The 21,497-nt window shown below is 37.4% G+C and overlaps 2 protein-coding genes across 2 annotated transcripts in view; both read left to right on the top strand.

Annotated features, from left to right (window-relative positions):
* The first annotated feature begins 1,009 nt into the window (after positions 1–1,009).
* On the top strand, positions 1,010–7,626 carry dgat2 (diacylglycerol O-acyltransferase 2). Its single transcript, XM_057321088.1, has 8 exons — positions 1,010–1,370; positions 2,095–2,223; positions 2,504–2,611; positions 3,016–3,086; positions 4,203–4,407; positions 4,871–5,045; positions 5,371–5,573; positions 6,165–7,626. Exons 1-8 carry the CDS (start codon positions 1,331–1,333, stop codon positions 6,317–6,319), a joined length of 1,086 nt encoding a protein of 361 aa, XP_057177071.1. The 5' UTR covers positions 1,010–1,330; the 3' UTR covers positions 6,320–7,626.
* Positions 7,627–9,142: 1,516 nt separating this feature from the next.
* Positions 9,143–21,497, top strand: part of uvrag (UV radiation resistance associated gene) — a 94,618-nt gene continuing 82,263 nt past the window's right edge. Inside the window, exons 1-6 of the mRNA XM_057321484.1 lie at positions 9,143–9,476; positions 12,230–12,347; positions 12,753–12,787; positions 16,436–16,597; positions 16,871–16,945; positions 17,085–17,170. Coding sequence (XP_057177467.1) covers positions 9,369–9,476; positions 12,230–12,347; positions 12,753–12,787; positions 16,436–16,597; positions 16,871–16,945; positions 17,085–17,170 — 584 coding nt within the window. The 5' untranslated portion in view covers positions 9,143–9,368. The remainder of the gene's footprint in view (positions 9,477–12,229; positions 12,348–12,752; positions 12,788–16,435; positions 16,598–16,870; positions 16,946–17,084; positions 17,171–21,497) is intronic.

The following is a 21,497-nucleotide window of genomic DNA, read 5'->3' as shown; positions in this document are numbered from 1 at the left end:
ATTAATGTTGAAAAAAAACAGGATACTTTACATCAGGGGTTCTCAAAGTTTACATTCAAAGGTCTGAATCTGAATTCTCGTCAACGTCAAAGGTCCGGTACAATTGTTATTACAAAACTTGCTTTTAATAAACATTAAAAACAACCTTAAATAACAAATCAACTCTATATGACGAGTTCATTTGCAAAAACAGATAACTCAGTTTTATTTATTTTTTATCATGTTTATATTGTGTTAGTTAGCTGTTTTTTATATTATTACTTAATAAAAAGAACCCAACTGCAGTTTCATTGATATTATTATGAATGCACAATAAAAACATTGTTTTTGAACACATTATGAGCAAGTTATTTCCAGAGTCCGAACTTTGAGGAGGGCTGCTTTAAATGATGTTTCACACAGTTTATGAACAGTAGCAACAGATTAGAATACAGAATAGACGGAGAAAGATATTAGACATAAACAGATAAATTGACTGAAGAGGACTGTCTGCAATCCCCTTCAGCAGCTTCAGATCAGGCGGTGATAAGAGCTGAATCGTCTCTTTGACTAGTGTCCAAGCCTGGCAAGAGGAACAGTGAAGGTCACCATGGCTGTAGCAACTTTTTATCTTTGGGGTTATGGAAAAGAAATACTGGAATATTGTGAAACATCTAATGTCCATCTGGCAGGAATCTCTTACAGTCATATAACCTTTAGTTCATGGTCATATGGTGGAATTATTTAAAGTGGGTTTTATCTGCATGGTTATTATTATTCAAACAAAAGCCTATTATGGTCTCGACCAAGCATCCTATAATGTGGATTTAATACTTCAAAACATCAGAAAGTTGAAATAAATGACAGCTTTGTTTTCTGCAGAGTGGAAATTGACAATCAGTGTTGGTGAATAAAGTCTAGAGGAGGTGCTAAAATTTCTTCCACCTGATTGGCTGGACGTCCAACCCCGTCCAGTTTACTTTTAAAACCTTTAAATCCACAGGTCAGTGTCAAATGAACACCAGTCGGAAACAACAGTCTGGCATGATTCAAGTTGGATAATTGCAGCCTGCGTCAATATTGAATCGGTATTTAGCTCGAATGTATCGGAACAAAGCTACGTTTTGCGAATAAAAACGTGACAAAAAACTAAAAAAGTAATTCGATAAAAAGAATCGGGGCGAAGGCAGCTTGATTGACAGCTCTTTCTTGGCTCCTCCTCCCGCAGCGCTTAAATGACCGGCGCGCTCTCGTGAGCTCGTGGCTGACAGTGGCAGTGTCGGGAGGGATGCTGTAGAAGATCTCCGTCTCCACCAGTTTTATTTATTATATTTTATCTGCCCGAATAAGAATGAAGACCATACTCGCTGCATATTCCGGTGTCAAAAAGGGTGAGTCTACATGTCAACTTTAAAACTGCGATTTTATTGACGTTTTTTTATTATTCATTTTAAAATGTTGTTATCATTACGACTTATTTTAATTGAATATATCTGCATTTATTTGTAAATATATACCTTATTAAAATCTAATTCATTAAATGTTATTTTCAATGTACAATAAAAAGCAATACTAAATTATTAATAATTATAACATTTAACTTTTAACTTTTACATTAAAAAAATTGTCTCTCCATATACAGTCTCTCTTTAGCCTTAAAGTAGAAAAAAAGTCTCCATGTTTAAGAGACTGTCTTTTAAAATGGGATTTTATTAAGATCTCCACCCTAGTGGATGAGATAGGTTAGGAGTGTTACACGACCATGAGTGTTTAACAGTGTGTCTGATTTGTTTGTTTATTTTAGTCCGTTAAAATGTGATTAAAGGGCCATGTTGTCATGTGATCTGATCTTAGTGATTGTGTGTACTTTGTGTGCTTCAGTGCTGATATATCTTACCTTATGGTGCTCTGTGGACTGCTTGTGGACTTTGCTTGTGTTTTATGCATGAGAGGAAAAACCCAGAGGTCTGATGTTTGGTATCATGTCCTGGGTTATATCACAGAATTTTCTACAGAAGCGGAAAACGTGTTCCAGTAACATATAAAAGGCTTTATTTTATTCATTCGTTCAACATGATGCTGGTTAATTTCAATTTCCCTTTCAAACCCATGCAGGCACAGGGTCCAGCATCCTTTCTGCCTTGTACGACCTGCCCTCCGTCCCCTGGCTGACCCGATCCAAGATCGTGAAATACCTGCAGTTGGTCTCTGTCCTACATTTTGTCACCACATTTCTTGCCATGGGTACGAAGAGTAATTAAGTTCATTTTAAGTCAGAGGTTTAGAGAAGTTACAATGTAGGGCTCTGTGTTTATGGAGGTCAACCTAAATATTGTTTGCTCATTTTCTTTCAGTATATAACAATGCATTTACAGTGCTATTACATTATTTTGCTCAATGTCTGTGAATGTCCATGTTAGGCTTGCTTGACACATTTGTTGCAATAAATCCACAAGCACACCTTTGATTATATTGTTTTTATATTGATTATATTTTATATTACTGTATATTGACTGTGTCCTAGGCATTGTCTGCTCTTTGTTGCTGGTGTACCTGTTTTGCACAGACTGCTGGATGCTTGCTGCCATATACACCGCCTGGCTCATATATGACTGGAATACCCCTAAACAAGGCAGGTCCAGTAGTTTATAAACAACAATGATACTATCTATGTAAAGGATTTTTTTACCAGAACATGATAATTCTGTCATCACGCTCATGTCGTTCCAAAGCCACATGACAGCCAAGGTGACCGTTCACATATACTGGAAAAAAAACATGCAGCTTGGATATTTGGCTATAAATATAACTTTTTCTCATTTTATTTTTGGGTGATCTTGCATTTTATATATCTCTTTAATTTTTAGAACCAAACACAGATCTAAAATCTAAAGTTGATTTTTGAAGTTTTATGTAAAGCATTACATGAATGATTAAAGCATTACAGTTGAAGTTTTATGATTCTGTTAAAAAAGATGCCTTTTCTTTTGTGTTTGCATTGAGAAACTTTGCATTGAGTGTTTTTTTTTATCTTAGGAGGCCGCAGATCTACCTGGATGAGAAACTGGACTTTGTGGAAATACTTCAGAGATTATTTTCCCATAAGAGTGAGTATAACATCCTCACATTAAAAATACATGTAGAACTGCCATTAGTTATGTAAACCCTTATCTCTGCCCGAGACAGCATATCAAGCTATTAGTTTCATCTTTTGACTGCACTGTTGGTTTGGGTGGATCTTGATGTGAGTTGTAAGTGTGCTGCTAGACTTTGCACGTATCATTAATTGCAGAGCACCCACTTTTGTCTTGCGTCAGGAACAAAACTATATAACGGTACAGTATAAACTAGAAAAAAAACAATGAAAGAAAAATGTCTTACACTCTCTGCTATATTTTAAATACTGAGCCAAAAACCTATTTAATAAAACTCTTTATTAAATGTAATGAAATTGAATCAAAGCCATTGTCACACGATGAGATCATCACTCAGTGTCTAAGTCTAAACTTTCTCTAAGCTTTCTCTAAACCTCCTCCTTACGTCCGACACACATCTTTCTTAAAACCTTTGTTTTTTTCGGCCATTAATGTGATTATGCAACACTGATTGTTTGATTAGCTGTTCTTATGTACAGAGACTCCACAGCTTTTATACATACAGCGAGTACATCCAAGACACCAGCAGTTAATTTGCTGCTATGTTAAAAATGAGAAAAATGATTCAGGACATGATTGATAGCTTGATAGCTCAGAGACAAAATGCTGATTTGTTGACCTGTGCCTTGAGAAAATGTTTTTTTTTCATGCTAAATTTACATTCAATGGCTGTTAAAGTGATAGTTCACCCAAAAATGAACATTCTGTCATTATTTACTCACCATCTTGTCATTTCAAACCTGTATGACTTTCTTTCTTCTGCAGCACACAAAAGAAGATATTTTGAAGAATGTTGTTAACCGGCACCCATTCGCTTCCATTGGTTTTGCGTCCATACAATAGAAGTGAATGGGTGCCAGTGCTGTTCGGTTTCCAACTTTCTTCCAACGTTCTTTTGTGTTCTGCAGAAGAGAGAAAGTCATACAGGATTGAAATGACAAGAGGGATCATTTTTGGGTGAACAGTTAACAATTCCCTGTTTCATAAATGCAGAAAATGAATGCATCATTGCAATTCTCATTGAATTAAGCTTCAACTGCATTTTTGTCTGTTTGGTTTTATTTTAAGCTCATAAAGACCCACGACCTGCTTCCCAGCCGAAACTACATCTTTGGGTACCACCCCCACGGCATCTTCTGCGTTGGAGCTTTTTGTAACTTCAGCACGGAGTCCACAGGATTCTCCAAAAAGTTCCCGGGAATCAAGCCATCTTTGGCCACGTTGGCTGGAAACTTCCGTTTGCCATTGTTTAGGGATTACCTGATGAGTGGAGGTGGGTTATTGCACATAGTCTATATACATGTTGCCCTCATTTTGTTTCAAACAGCTGTAAATAAGCTTCTATAAACACATTCTAAGGATTAAACCTTTCAGTATTCATTGACTGCACCGTGAGCATTGTTTCAGCAAGCAGGGTCAATGTATGAGTTCATTTTTGCCAGATTGAAAGAGAACCACACTTGTCCTGTTTATGGTGTAGATAAGAGTCCAGTAGGCTATCAATGACCTCTGAGCTTTATCTCGTTGCAGTCCTGCATGTGCTGATGTCAATATTTTTGAAGAACGTCTGATGAAACCTGCCCTATGTACTCACTGATTAATGGGCTATTCTTCCACTCTCTAATAAGAAACAAGGATATAGGTTTTAAAAACGTGTCATATATGTATGTGAATAATTAACCGTGTTTACATATTTTGACAATTGATTATAGAGGTTTGATCCTTCTTTTTCGCAGGTATCTGTCCAGTAAACCGTAACTCCATTGACTACCTGCTGGCCAGTAACGGTACGGGCAACGCTGTGGTCATCGTGATCGGTGGGGCTGCAGAATCTCTAGACTGTGCTCCAGGAATAAACTCTGTCACACTCAAAAACCGCAAAGGCTTCGTGAAACTGGCCCTCAAACAAGGGTGAGAACACAAACTGATTTCCACATAAAAAACTGAGATTCTAAGGACATGATTAGATGTGGAGAACAAGGGTTGGCTAATATTTTTGATATTTAGATTTTAAATGGAACTACATCATTACACAGCAATACATAATAATACATCTGTTCACATCTCAAAGAAGCTTATATGAATAAGCTCTTTTGAGAAAAGCACAACACATGGCTAAAGTCGGACTTTCCAGTTTCACAGATTTTATGACGAAGTCAATTTAAAACAATGGTTTCGCTTTGTTTTTCAAAATGAGAGTCAGTGCAATAATCTGAGATTCCTGTTGTCGTCTCAGCGCTGACCTGGTGCCCGTCTACTCATTTGGAGAGAATGAGGTATATAAACAGCTGATTTTTGAGGATGGCTCCTGGGGGCGTGTGGCTCAGAAGAGGCTTCAGAAGATTTTAGGGTTCGCCCCCTGTCTGTTCCATGGCTGTGGACTCTTCTTTCCAGAATCCTGGGGCATTTTACCCTACAGCAAGCCCATTACTACTGTTGGTAAGTGGTTATTTTGCGGTGCTGGTGCACGCTTCCTTTAAACAGTTGTATTGAAGGGATAGTTTACCCCAAAATAACAAATCTGCCATCAGTTATTCACCCTCATGCCATTGAAAACCTGTATATGACTCTTTCATCTGTAGAACACAAAAGAAGATATTTTGAGAAATCTCCCAGGGTTTTGTTCGGTCACCAACATTCTTCAAATTATTTTGTTTTTTGTTTTCCAGAAGAAAGAAAGTCATACAGGTTTGGAATGACATGAGGCTGAATAAATGATAAAAATGATTTTCATTTTGGGGTGAACTATCCCTTTAACTACATACCACGCACTTATTAACCTTCATTTACATTGAAGGTAGCTTAAATTGGCACAAAACAGGGAAAACACAGGAGGGTTACAAAAGACAACCATCTAATTATAGTCCAAGGGCAGTCTCTGTGTTGAGTGAACTTTCCTTTTAGTCATCGTCTCATCGATCAATATTTTCTTACATCCAGCACATTTTAATGGTTAACATGTAGTTGTTTGTTTTGTATACATGGTTTTAGTGTTTAACATTCTGTTTTTAATGTATCTTTCTTACACAGTTGGTGAACCCATAACAGTTCCCAAAATCGCCAGCCCAAGCCAGGATGTGATAGACATGTACCATGCCATGTACATCAGGTCCCTCAGGTCTCTCTTTGACAACTACAAGACTCGCTTTGGCCTCAGTGAGAGTGACACCCTGGTAATTCAATGAAGGATGCTGAGGAATAACATTATAACAGAAACACTGCTGTGGCAGCTGGAAGATCCCAACTACGTGCCTGTTCAAGAAAAGTAACAGAAAAAGCTGTTTGTATATAGAGAAGACAATTTCTCAACATTGTCAGTATTCCAAGAGTTTCCCTATATTTATGCATTTGGCAGATGCTTTAATCCAAAGAAATTTGCATTTTTACATTTTATCTGTGAATGCATTATGTGGGAATCAAACCTTGGTTTTGTGCTATATTCTACAAATTGGAAGTTTTCCATTAAGATGGAAAGTTGGGAGTTGTTGTGTCAGATAATTCAGTTGATAATCTCAGTTGACTAGACTGACAGTGGTTCTTAAACTTTACTTTAATGAATCTCTCTAAAGGTACTGTATTGTACTGTTCTGGGATGCAGTGAATCTAGCCTTTGTCACTGCTGCTCATCTCCACGAGGTGGCGTTCCTGGTCCAGTCAAAGATATCATCTCTGCCAGGCATAATCTATATTTAAAAACTATGGAAGACACATAATAATATATTCACAAGAAAGATATTTGACTTTTAATTCTACTTGGTGTAGTAGAAAAAAAACGGTTTTGTCCCCCTTTAGATTATTTTTTTAATGGACAAGCGATGCAACTGTATTGTGAGTTTTTGTTCTCACCAAACAAGTCATATGGTGGTTATGTAGCCAGAGAGTGGATAAAGATTTTGGCCTTTGGCCTTGAGTTATGTAGAAACAAATCAAGTGCAAATGAATTGATGCAATAAGTTGGAATAAACATGGTTCTGCGAGGATTTTTACGATTTAAGAAAACAATTGTTTAAAGGTCTGATGGTCTTTGGTTTATAGAATGATTATGTCTTTGTTTTTTCAAATGCTTTCAGACAAGTGGGCAACCAAGTTTGTAGAGCTTGATGTTAAAATGAGATGTTAAAGAGAGATCTAGAAGATGATGATAATGAAGAAACTTCTTGTATTGTCAATTGTTATAGACTACCGATGAATCCATATCACCATTTTCTTGTCCAACAATAATCAGAGAAGTATGGATTTTACATTTATAACTTCCACGTGCTTTGCTGAACTCAAGCATAATTTATCTGGTTTTGAGATCACAGCCTTCAAATCTCAAACTCATCACAAAATGATGTCATTGTACAGTCTTCTTGGATGGCTATAGTTTTTGACCTTAACGTTTTATAATTTTATTTCATAATGCTGGGATGTCCTTTCGCTGGTTAAGACATGTTTGTATGCCAGATTAAACCAGGATTTTTTGCTAAATAAAAATTAATTGTGAAAAGTGCCAACATGTATGCCATGCAATAACATTTTATAAAATCTCATTAGTAACATCATATTTATCCTGCATCCTAGTTACCATTGCTGATTGTGTGTTTCAATGCTAGGGGAACTGCAGATCTTGACTGATGGATAATAAATAACTGCAACTAAAAAAAACTTCACAAATGTGACTTTCAAGATGTGCATTTGTGTTGTGGAAATGCAAAACATGCTACAGTGCCTTTGATGTCTCAATAAATGTTTTCAACCTAATTCTTTACATTTAAGTTTGATATATTTATAGAATAAATATTTATTTAACAGTACATTGTGCTGTCTTTTTTTGTACAACAAAACTCACTGCATCAAGCAAATATTGTCTAATTGTTGATTTTGAGCCAAGATTTTTTTGGGTCAGACATTTACATAACAGTTCCAGATTGGTAGTCCAAAGGTAAAGCCCCAAGAAAATGAATGGTATTTCTCTAAATGAATCAATAAACATTTAAAACAAAATATCCTCTGAACAAATGAAACAGACAAAAATAAGACATTATTATTTAGTATTTAGAAAACAAGATCACGTTTTGTTCTCCTATAAAATATGACTTAATTGTAATTAAATTAAAGTATAAGATGTCTTCAAAATGCATTACAGATCATACGGCACAGTGCCATAGGTATTGGACATATTAACAATAAATTTGGATACAGAAGTGTGACCTCTTATTTGATTGGCTTATTAGTTAGGTGGGACACACATCTCCATAAGCAAAAACATGAATTAATCTGAATCCCCAAAAATTGTAAAAAAAACAAACAAAAAAAACATAATCTATACCTACATAATATATGATAAATTAAAATTAAAAAATTTGTTTGTCCAATTGCAATTATAAATTTACAAAAGTTACTCATTTAAATCAATTATTTATTTAAATTGTAATTATTATTTTATTTCGATATTTGTTGTTTATTCATATTTATTTATGAATTTATTTTTACAAATAAATGGTCTCTTAAAGGAGGAATTAAACGCTCTCAGGCATAGCTGCATGTTTACTAAAGCACGGGCCCAAGTCGATGTATTATACATTTGCGCCCTCTTGTGTTTCAGTTTATATTTGCCATCTAAATTATGCCAACAAAAAGCTAACTATTAATTTACAATTTGTTCATGTCTTCCAAAACAATATTTGCCATTTTGTCATCTTGAGCAACATGTCCTCTTATTGTACAAGATATATTTTGATGATAAATTCTCTCTCTCAAGGCAATGTTCACGCCGACGTCATATTTAACGGGAAACAAGCGGTCCTGATCCTCCCCGTTTATTACCTCCGTTGAGATCACGTTACTCCAGCGCCTGTCCATCACTTCCTCATATTTGTACGAACACGGAGCACAGCGTGAGTTCTAGAGACCCGCCCGCCCGCCCCTTTTCATTTAGTTGACAGGCTCTACACCAATCACCTCAGACTCTACGTCACCATCTCATTGATCGACACGTCCCTCGACCAATAGATATTATCGGAGGGTTTGCCATCAAGGTCGCGTTAATGGCTTCCTAGTCAAGACTTACTTTGTTTATGCCGCGGTGCGGAGCCAAGTAGCTGCATTTAGCGTCCGTATAATACATTATTTGACAGATCTCTTTGTTTAAAAAGAAAGCGTTGACTCTGACCCTCCGTGCCTGACAGTTTCTCGCCGATGGGACTGAGTTACATGGCTGAATGAGGCGATCGTCCGTGGTGCCGTAGAAGGATGAACTCCATCGCCGGTCGGGATCTCGCAGTGTCCGCTGGTGCTGCTGTCAGCAACCCGGGAGCGGCATCATCCAGAGTCTTGCACGTGGAGCTCACATCACAACAGGTACACCTGCGAGATTCACATCTTCTAGCCTTTAACGATTAATACATAAGCCCGTTCGTCTTCTGTGAATGCCTAACGGACCTGCTTGTGCATGTCACATGTCTTCACCGGATGACCATAACACTGGGCCTCCACGTCCAGTGTTTATCAACATTTATGGATGCATTATTGTCTAACACAGATTTTACACGGAAATATTATGTGCAGTGCGCTAGCTGGTTTATTTGGTCTAATTTATACATGCTACAGCATGCAGCTACAATGCACTTGATGGCTATTCAGTCTAATCTGGAGTCTAGTGCTTATTATTATTGCTCAGAAGCCTCTAAGTATGATGTGGCGTTGCTGTCATGTAGTGTGACCTGCAGATTTGAAATAGCATTATAAAAAGGCACTTATTATTAACGTCCCTCCTTGTGCAAAGAAGAGATTGACAGTGGAGAGTTGCATTGGTTGATTTGTAACTTTGCAGTGTTGTAATGCACACAGCACACATACATGTCCTGGAACTGTCTGGGAGTGTGGAGTAATAGCTGTCCTGCAGCAACTGTCCATTTAATCACATCACAGTTTTCTGGGTAAAGCATTTCGGGATGGCAGGTTTTTCCAGCAGTGGCTGTTCATGACTTGGCATTCTGGCAGGAGAATGTTGCAGTGCTGCAGATCAAATTGTGTGGCTATGTGATGTCAGGATAGCTCCAAAAACGAAAATGTTTTACTATAGCTCCAAAATGCTTAATTTTACTATTGGGGTTGTTGTTGCTCTTTTCCTGCAAAATATCATACCTTAACAAAAAAGTTTGCCCAATTATTCTCTCATGTATTGCTAAAGTATAGATCTGTATTGTCTGCGGTAATGTACTGCCAAATGCAACTATAGCTTGATGCTCGCAACGGTTGAATGATTTAAGTGTGTGTGCATTGTACATGACATTGAAAGTTTGAAACCCTTCCTCTTTCTTCAACTTTTTCGATTTTGTGATAAGACAGATGAGATGTTTAGCTTCTGCTTCTATTAAAAACAGAACGGATGTTATAATCTGAAACCAAATTTCCCACATCACATGATAATCCTGTCACACCTGTCTGTACAGTAGTTTATTTTAGTGTAAACGGTTCTTATGACACCATGTTTTTTGGCATGCAATGACAGTCAGTTATGAGAGTTTTATTGCTAGAGGCAAAGTCCTGTGGGTCATGTCATACCACAAACAACAATGTCTTTGTCACACTCTTTCACTACTTTCACTCTATTAGTTTACTCTCTTTTTTATTTATTTTTATTTAAAACAGGCATTTTAAGTTAACCAAAGTTAACCAAACAGTTCTACCGTAGTAGGAAAATTAGGTAGACAACAGTGCCTCGTAACTATTTGCTTTTCGTCATTTTTCAAAATATCTTCTTTTGGGTTCAACAGAACAAAGACATTTATAAAGCAATATTTCCTACTATGGTAGTCAGTGGTGGCCCAGAACTGTTTGGTTATAAGCATTCTTCCAAATATCTTTCTCTGTGTAAATCAGAACAAAGACTATACAGATTTGAAACAACTTGAGGGTGAGTAAATACAGAATTTCCATTTTTGGGCGCCTTTAAGTGGCATCTCTCAATAGAGTGCCAGTTTTGGAGATGTGAGCTTTCAGTCTGACAGCAATGATATGAAAGTCTCAGGGTGTCTCTCAGTATTTTGTAGTCAAAATGAGAAATGGTAGGAAGTGTTGACCAAACAAAGTGTGGTTTTGTTTCAGGCTTTTAATCCTATGTGATATCCCATGACTTAGATTTAGCATTTAATGCCTCACAGGCATCACTGGAAAATGACCGACTGGTTGTGATAAAAGCTAGTGAAGACTGGACATTCTGGACAGTAAGATTGAAGATTGTAACCTTAGATCAACTTCAATTTTCTATTGTCCTGTGGTTGTTTTCAGCAACTTTTACATTTACATTCATGCATTTGGCAGACGCTTTTATCCAAAGTGACTTGCGTTGCATTATACTGTATATACATTGAATGTACATTTTGTATAACTTTTCTATTAAGCATTATTGTTAAAGTGTTGCTTCTCCCCTGCCGTCATGTGTATTTGATCATATTCCTACTCTAAGTTCTCTTTCTTGTTTTCCATCCCTTGTTTTTACCTGAGAAAGCTCTTGTGCTAAACCTTTCCATCCTTACCAACTCATGTTTTCCCTTGCAGTGGATTTGCGCCCAGCGTGCAGCAGTGATGTCATGTTTGATTCAGGGTGGAGCGCTTGGATTTAGTGATGTGACGGAAGGCTTACAATGATGTCTTGTTTCAGTGTGTTGGTCTGTTCATGGTCTGAAATGCTTGTGATGGAAAATGTAACTGGCTAAACATTAGTTAATTTCTTGGGCGACTCCAAAGATGTTTGGTGATATAGAAATATTTTTTATGTAATGTGGTATCCTCAATGTTATGTCAGTTGTCATTTACCACAGAATCCTTTCTTACACAAAACGTAGTTGTGTAAATAGTCATGTAGATGTTTATATGACAAATGTATAATAGATGTTTCATTATTTTAAAAGTACATTTTTTAAGGTCTGAAAGTCTACACCCAATATGTTTTGACCTGTTGTCATGCACAGCAGTCTAAAATAAAGCAATAATGCAACTGAAAGATGGCTGTGCAGATCTTATTGGGCGTCTTTACATACTGTATCATCTTTCTCGCTCACTTTCCTCTGTCCAGCTGTCCAACCATTTTTTTTATTTTTGTCCCACAGAGGCGATTACGGCACTTGAAGAGCATCGCGGCCCGTAACATCGTGAACAAGAATGGGTCTCCTCTGCTCGACACTTACTTCACCCTTCATCTGTGCCAGGATGATCGGATATCACGAGGTGACCGCTGTCAGCTGAACTGGCTGGAGCTCTTTGATTGTTTGGGAGAAACAACATTTCGTTTTTAAAGATGCCGTTGCGTAATGGAGTTGTGTAGGAATGGTTAAACCTACGAATGACAAAGCTTGAAGAAACTTGAGCTCATAAACTTACAAAGCATTTTGAGTTGCATTTCATCTAAACATTTCAAATGGGGCTATATTTAGCCTTTCTATATGTTAGATAGTCTTCCTCATCTTATGGGTTGTGATGTAGTGGTTAAAAAGAATTGGGCCAGTAACTAAAAAAGGTTGATCTCCATATAGGCCAAACCACCATCACTGTGCTACGATGTGATTATTTAACACCAGGTCTTGTCACTTTGGTTACTTGCCTGCTAAACGTTTTCTTGTTTTCCTTTTCCAGATTTTTATAAGAGTGAGATCATCCAAGACTCATTGGTGAGTATTTTTTGCTATGGTGGTCATCATATCGCATTTAATGCTTCCTATTCTCGAATTGCAGCAGATCATAGCAGAATTGCAGGCGTGGTGAAGCTTAACATATCAGCAGAAGCCTTACCACCTCATGATTTGTGCTGAGTTTGGTGTTTTCATTTAATCTTTCATGTCATAAAATCTGTCTTCAAAAGCACTACGGTGGCTGACACAGAACAAAGATGTTGTAACATTTTCATTTTCATTTCTGTCAATAGATCCTCCAAAAACTTATACACAGCACCTTTAATTAGTAATACATAAATAATACATATCCATAGTTACATCATATTACTGTATTTGATTTAAATTGCTATATGAGGCTTTCAGAATTTTGTCGTTTAAAAACACATGGGGCTTATTTGAAAGCTACCTCCGTTTTGATGTAATTATAACTATAGAATTGGTAACAATGACTATTATTGGCAGAAACTGTGGTTACTATAGTACATTTCACAGTAATTGGTCTCTGTAGGCCCCCTTTGAGTTTATTGGCAATGGCTCCCAGATTAACAGGTCTCATATGATTGTCTCATTATAATACGAGTTGTAATCATGATAAATACGAGAGAATGCTTTATGGAAAGCAGACCTGTCACTAAATGCAGATCTTTCTCTAAAACCTCTGTAGTAGAGAGCTGAACTCCAGTCTGTTGCTTTCCACGCCATCATTTGTCTCATACGTATGGCAAACCTGTCCATCACTTACACGCAAAAAATGCATTATTACTGTTTCCAGATCGACTGCGTCATCTACTGATGCAAAACATGTTCGCTAAGTAGGCTTATTGGGTTCACAATGTTCACCTTTCACGCTTTTGAAACAATTCCTTTAGTTTAATATGCCTAAAGGGCCTCCAGGCCCGTAAACGGATGTGGCCCGTCCTTAAAGATTGGGAGGCTGTTAAATGACCGTATAGTCTGTAATTATGTTGAAAAACGTTTGCTCATAGCAACTGCTAAACTGTGAAGAGAATAACAGCACAAGCCCGTACAACCATATGATTATCATCAGAAATGTGATTTATACAGACACGTTGCCCGTTACTCTGACCCTAATGGGCGTTTTGATGGTGGGGATGATTTGATATGTTATAGGCTGTTATGGCTGCATGTATTAATGTGGTTTTGTACAAAAACACGCCCTCAAAAACAAGATAATTGCTTGAGGCCTGTTCTGTTTACAGAGTAGGCAGAGCCCTGTTTAACAGAGTTACTGTTACGTTTACAAACCAGTAACAGTTTAATTATGTGTAATATCATGGTTGATGTTCTGTAATTTAGTTTAGTCGCTTTTCATAATATGTTTCTACTAGTCACAAAAGTCACTAAAGGAGAATAGAACAGTGATAAGATGTGTCTTCATTTAGTTACAGGGCAGAAGACGGTTTTAACACAGATTATAATTATAGTACTATCATTTAGTGGTGGTCTAAGAATTGTTCCCTAAGAATAAAAATATTTTATTGCAGTTTATTTTTATTGCTTTTTTACTTTTGTGTAAGTCATCGTGTCAGACTTAAAGGGGTCATATGGTGCGAACACGTGTTTTTATGTGTCTTTGCATGTATTAGACATTTAAAATTGCAAAAATTAAAGTGTGGGAACAAAAGATGCTTTCTATCTAAAAACGAATGCTCACCCAGACCTGCCTGAAACACCTCGTGTAACCACACCCCCACAAATATACGTCAGTTCATGGTATGAGTTGACTAAGACCACCCAAATGTATACGCAAGTAAGGTGGGCGTACCTGTCAGTACAATTGCTTTGGAACCGGATATTCCAAATACGGTAAGAGGCGTCACACGCTTGCAGTATTCGACCAATCACTACGCACTGGTTAACTGGCCAGTCATAGCACACCTCGCTTTTCAGAGCGATGAGCTTTGTTTAAAATACGTGCGTTTCAGAGAGGCGGGGCAAAGAGGAGATACAAACATGCACGGTATGTGGAAAATACAGCGTTTTTGAACCTTAAATCGTGTATACACATTGCATTACATCTAAAACAAATGACAATATATGTTTTAGCCGTGTCATATGACCCCTTTAAGTTCTTACTGCTGTGGTGTCCAACACATTTAAAATCTTTGTGTTTAACTTCTGACCATCTTGTCCCTTGTTGTCCTTTGTTTGACTCCTCATTTTCCTTTATCACAGACCTCCTGTCCCATGCCCTTTGACCTCTCATACAGTCATGTCCTCATTTCTAACATCTTGTTGATTACTGTTTTGTATTAGTTTTTGCTGACCTAGTCACTCTGACAGGAGTTCTGTCAGCTGCACACCCTCCTGAAGGAAGAGACATTTTTAGCTTCCAGTGTTTCTAATGTGTTTTCTGCTGTCAGCCTTTGAAAGCCTGGCTTCATTTTACTACGTCATTGACCCACACTATGCTGATAGGCCACGCTTGTTTGTTATTTATAAACGTAATATGTTCCCCATACTGAATTAAAGTGGTTTAATAAAGATTATGGAGAGCTGACTTGATGACGTATATGTATAGACACACTGGTTCGGGATTTTTTACAAAACATTAGATCTGTGATCAGTAAAAGTTCATGATGCTTACACGTTTTGTCCGTCAAGATGATCTTTTAAAATGAACAACTTATATGGATTTTGAAGCCTAAATACAATCGGCAGAAATAAAAAGCTTAACTCGGGTTAATAACAAACTACTCGCTCTACAAGAACGTCACCACAAATTCAATCTTTTTTATTAAAAACTTATTTCTATGGGTTATTCTCCATTCCCATTTTTTGGAATTGCCCCATCATTTTTCTTATTTTTATGTGTGATTACGTTTTATATCCATGAAAGCGTCTGTAAGTCTTGTTAGCAACTGCATTTTTCAAGAAAACTTTTAAATATTGTGAGGTTTACTGGTGTGTTTTATTTATCATGCATTATTTTAGACATGTAAACTAAAAATCTATTCAATAACCCCATCAGATTTGGGACAAGGTAACAAGAAGCGGTAAAATGCTGACTCGTTTCCAGTTTTGTTATAAAATGTCACGACTGCAGCACTTTATATGTGATTCTGGACCACAAAACCAGTCATAAGTAGGACAGGATTTTTTTTGGCAATAGCCAAAAAACATTGAATGGTCAAAATTATCGATTTTTCTTATATGCCAAAACTCATAAGGATATTAAGTAAATATCATGTTCCATGAAGATATTTTGTAAATTTCCGACCGTAAATATATCAAAACTTTATTTTTGTGAGTAATATGGTATGCAAAGGACTTCATTTGGACAACGTTACAGGCGATTTTCTCAGTATTTAGATTTGTTTGCACCCTCAGATTCCAGAGTTTTCAGATTGTCAGATCCTAACAAATCATACATCAATGGAAAGCTTATTTATTCAGCTTTCAGGGGTGATGTATAAATCTTAATTTTGAAAAATTGACCCGTAATACTGGTTTTGTTGTCCAGGGTCACATATATGGTGTATATTGTTATATAAGACAAATCATCATGCTGGTCTTTTGCTGGCTTTTTAGATATTAGGAGATTATTAGATTTTGGAAATTAAGAAACTGGACTAAGTTTATTTACTTTGTGGTCATAATTTAGTTTGTTTGTATGTTTTTCAGAACCCGACATGGCGGAGTTTAGATTTCGCCATGCTGCCGGATCTTTTAGACACGTCTGTGTCGTGTTTTGTTGTGAGAATATGGGGAGGGAGGGGGGAACACTTTCAACAGCTCATTGAGTGGAAGGTCAACCTGGATGGGCTCAGATATACGGGACAGCAGGTGAGAAACACAGAATGAATCTGCATCTACACAACCATTCAAACGTTCAGGATCACTTGACTAAAATGCTTCTCATGACCCTAAAAACGACCCTTAAATGTTTGAAATTATTTTTGCAGGGAAAATTGTAACTGTGACCACATATTAATTATAGACATTTCCCACTTTCTTCACCTTAGTACAATTTTCTCCCAGCACCTGCAAACACTAAAAATCGAGGTAAATTCTTAATCATGGTCACATTCAAAAACTTGTTTACGCCTTGTTTTTCAGATTCGCTCCAGAAACCCGAATGAGATCATCTTTGGACTAAATGATGGCTACTATGCAGCTGAATTCGATCAAAAGGTATTTTTCTAACTCCAGGAAAGGGTTTCAAAATAAATTCCATCTTATGACCTTATTATCTATCAGTGCTTAAATTACCTTCCTTCTATGTTTTGAGTGGAGTCTGGCTTCTGACGGCTGATTTTTTTTCATCCTGCAGGAGACTTCGGACAGAAAGAAGAATAGTTTGCTCCAGGTGGACCAAAGCTCTGTCAGAAACTCCTACAGTGTTTTCTCCCTGCTGAGGTTAGGGAACATATAATGGAAACAGGATTTTCCGAGATTTCTTTGATGTGAAATAGCATAATGTAGTACAGTATTTATAAACACTCTTCAAAGCAAAAGTTCCCTTCCTTTTGATGAACAAAAGTACAATATGCTGGGATTTGTTGTTTAGCTAACCATAACAGCAGTCATACATTCAGAAGTCTTACAGAAGGTAAAAATACCTAAAAAAAAAAAACACCTATAAACTATATAAGAATTTCATTCCCACAAGAATTGCATAAATTTGGGCCATGTTCGACTCCAATTTGAAAGTCATACCCTTAGTCGCATTCCAGGGTTTTATTATCCCTCCATTACCATTTGAGACACAGAAGCAATTCCCTTCATTGCAGTCTTCAAATGTTCCGCCAGATAGCGCTCTGTATCTTTTCCAAATCAGACTCTTGCTGGAGGGCGATGTCTCATCTCGCCAAAGATGATCGATGTTCTTGCGGTCTTGGATAACAGTAATCCTTGGATAAAAGACTTGACATATGAGGAGAGCAGGAAGAAAATATTCCACCATGTCATTTTTTTGGCAGATTATACAGGGGTCCAAGTGGTCTGTTCAGGGTTGGTTAGGTATCCTGCTATAGCTTCTTCGGACCACTAGGTGGCAGCAGTTCTCTTTTAATATGGGGCAAGACAAGTTCAAATTTTGTACTGCAGTGTCAAAGAGTGGAGGTTGTTCAGGGAGCGTGTTACCTAACTTACTAGAGGGTCACACAGTTTTTGCTGTATTACAACATTATGAAACTATGGATATAAAGGGAATGGCCTTTGATCGCACAGATGTTGCTTACTGTTAAGACACACACACAAGCCAAAACCCAGAAACACTGTTGACTTTTAGAGGAAGAGATTTATCGCAACCTTAGATTTAAGTGTGACACCCATTGGAGGTCTGTGTGTTGGAAAGTGTTGTTTGTTCATATTTCTTCACCTCATTTGTGGACCATGGCAGTGCTGTGTAATATAGAGGTAGTTAGAGGGTGCTGTGATGGTGTTTGTGAGTCTCTTGGTAGTCTTCATTAGGAGTCTGTGTAATATCTCAGCCCTGGCCTGAGGTGGGCCCATGTCTTGGTCGATATTCCAAAGTCTCACACATACGTTGCATATTTGTGAACATGCTGTGTACATGCTCGGTATGTATCTTCAAACCTCTCTGCATTGAAGTTTTCTTAGTTTTTAGAGAATATGTGAGGAAAGTTTATTTATATTTGCAAATATGTCTGGTTACGTGACACTTTCCTTAACCAGTTTCTTAAAAGGGGTAGTTAACCCAAAATTAAAGATTTTGTCATCATTTATGCACCCTTATTTCATTCTAAGCCTGTATTTGACTCTTTCTGTGTAACACCAAATATATTTTGAGAAATGTCTTGTTGGTTTCGTGTCTATACAGTGGAAATCAGTGGAAGCTAATGTTGATTGGTTACCAACATTCTTCAAAATATCTTCTTGTGTGTTCTGCAGAAGGAAGTCATACAGGCTTGGAATGACATGAGGGTGAATAAAAGAAAGTTCATTTTTGGGTGAACTATCCCTTTAAGTACTTTCTTTTATCCCAGTTTAATGTGCATACCTGTATGAAAATGACCATGGTTTAACTGTAATTACCGTAGTTTTGGGGTTTTATTTGGCAATGAATCTGCCAAAATATGGCAAAATATTTTACTTTTACTCTAATAACACCATGGTTCATTTTCTAGGCAACTCTTTAGGTCTTTTAGTTGTCCTGCATGTTGTGTATGGGGTTTAACGGGCAGAATTTGATGGCTGAAGTTGTAATAAGTTTTAAGAAAATGTTTGTTTTGATTGACAGTGTTGTCAGTGCTAACTGTGCGCCTCCCTCAATCTGACAGTCTTGTAGTGAGCAAAACACTTAGAAAACAAAAAGGGAGAACATGAAACAAGAGCAATTGGCGTTCGTATAAAACAACTCATTAATCAAAAGAGAAACATTTTCTCTCCATGTATGAATGGGCGGGCGGCCTGACCGTCGTGCTATTACAGAGCGTTTGTGGGAAACGGGCGGTGATTTGGCGAGCTACATAATTCCAAGTTTTCCTGTTAGTGGGCCGTAGTGTAAATGGTGCGACTAGGGCAGCTTTGTGCATGGTGGAAAAGTATGAAACACTGCCAGCATTTGCTTTAATGCTGTTTGCAGCCTCATCGCTCATTGGCTTTTCTCTTATTATGACCTCAAACTTTGGTTCTCTGTTTGTAGGTCCTCGTAAAGGAAATGTTCAGTGAAGCTGAAAGGAAGTCAAGGGAATTCCTGCTTGCTTGCATATAAATTTGATTTTCATTTAAACCAGTTTTAAGCGTGTCATAGGAATTCATGTAAGTAGGCTAGCATTCCGTTACATAGCTAAATGTAGTTCATCTGTCAAAAGACATAGTTACTGCAATAATATAAAGTACTTTTTATGTAAAAGATTACTTGCTTTTTTGTGTTTTAAGCTCTTTGATTTCCTCCACTCTCCCATCATTAGACCAGAATCTGGAAGTTCACCAGCAGTGTTGCACTGCAAAGTTCAGGGTGCAGGGTATGACCCCGTGGTTGCCTCGGCGATAAGCCCTTCCTGCTTTTAGCGCCTTTCAGCAGGTCGGCGGGTCGAACGCTCCCCTGCCGAAAGGCACGGTTCTGGTCCGGATTATCGTGTAGCGTAAACCCCCTAAAATCCTACAGCAACAATCTCGAGGACCGGTAACTCCTGCCATGCCTCACAGAAAAACAAACTCTACCTTAATCTCTGCATCGCCCGCTTGAAAATTGATGATGTTGTTTTGGTCTGTCAGGCCTTTGTGGAAGGTTATGGTAATAACAGCTCAGAGAAGACCCGAGGGGTGTTGAAGCTCATAGCTGAAGCTCATACTGAAGGTTTATTAAAAGGATAATGTGCATCAGTTAGATTTAAACACCCCTGATGGATGTCAGTATTTGATTTTGATGTAGTCTTTTATATTTGATCTTCATCTGAAGTGTTGTCAAGTCTAATCACTCTGAGTAAATGTAAAGTGCATTCTTTCAGGGTTCTACGTGAGATGACTCCATCCTTGGCACGCGTGGTGGATTCGTGCGTGCGTTTAATATGTTCTCATGTCTGTTGGTCATAATTTTCTAACACAAATTTATGTAATGCTCGTAATGGAGCAGAGTCCCGAAGCTGTGATAATCTAAATCAGGGAGGAATTCTGCATTATAACAGACAGCTGAATGTACTGAGAGACATTGATGTACGGGTTCGCAGGACATGAAATGCCTCCTTGCCGTGACTCGGAGGGCCTGATCGCTTGCAGGCTCTTAAACAGAGCAAATCTGCAGCTTTCATGAATTATGTGGAGAACGGCTGCATCTGGATTTTCTGAGAGAATTTTCCCTTTTGGTCCAATTATAGAATACATGTTTAATTTGAAACTTTTAGACTCACACGAAGGAGACGGCTTTGTTTGTTTGATTAATCTGAAGGGTAGCAATTCTTCACAGCTGGAAATATTGGAAAATAGGCAACAGACACTTTCCACATGAGGATACACAAGTGGGGCTTGAAGCTTTTAAACGTTTTGATTTAGAAAAGGCACTTTGTCTTTATCAAACGGGGTCACTGGAAAGTTTATCTTAACTTTCATAAAACTTGTTTATGAGGAGGTCCAACTAAATATTATACAACGTCTTTTGTTTCCATTGATACTAAAAAGATGTATAAATGCAGTATTAATAACTAAGTAGTGTGACATGTGGATACATTTAAAATATTAATTTGTATTATTTCTTTAGGACCACATTTTTGTTTCTTTTTTAATTATTTTTGATTATTATTTTATTTTAATTTTATTATTTTTAAGTTTTATTATTTTACTTTACTTTATTATTTTATTATTATTATTTTTTTATTAAAAAAGTAATAGTTAAAGAATAAAGGTATTTATGCCTTTATTGGTTACAATCTGTACCCTTTTTGTGGTAATCTCGAACAACAACAACAAGAACACACAGCTTTTCAAATGTAATTCTATTGAACCAAATTGAGCACAGGTGATGTCATAGCGAAGTGTCAAAAGGGTTCGACTGCCCGTCGGCAAAGACCAGGCAGGAATGTCGGAGGCCAGAATATTTCCATGTAGTACAATCTTATCTGTCTCTTCAGTACTGGAGACAATAGTGAATTCTGAGGTGTGTGGAGATGGAGGCGTGTGTTGACATTCTCCTGCTCTGAGTAGCAGGTAAGGGTCCACTGTAGATAGTTGTGTGTTTATTTTGTTTTCCGTTCACGCTCACATCCCTTTAAGTTGTTTGCGC

Source organism: Triplophysa rosa, linkage group LG22 (genome assembly GCF_024868665.1).
Source record: "Triplophysa rosa linkage group LG22, Trosa_1v2, whole genome shotgun sequence".
In the NCBI taxonomy this organism is placed as follows: Eukaryota; Metazoa; Chordata; class Actinopteri; order Cypriniformes; family Nemacheilidae; genus Triplophysa; species Triplophysa rosa.
Note: the sequence above shows the minus strand (reverse complement) of the source record. Positions and strands in the feature narration are given on the sequence as shown.

Bases quoted from the DNA above. Each gene is read 5' to 3' on its own strand.
- dgat2 (XM_057321088.1), top strand. From the start codon at position 1,331: ATGAAGACCATACTCGCTGCATATTCCGGTGTCAAAAAGG. The intron at 2,612-3,015 runs GCAGGTCCAGTA...TTTTTATCTTAG, and splicing joins CTGGAATACCCCTAAACAAG to GAGGCCGCAGATCTACCTGG. The intron at 4,408-4,870 runs GTGGGTTATTGC...TCTTTTTCGCAG, and splicing joins GGATTACCTGATGAGTGGAG to GTATCTGTCCAGTAAACCGT.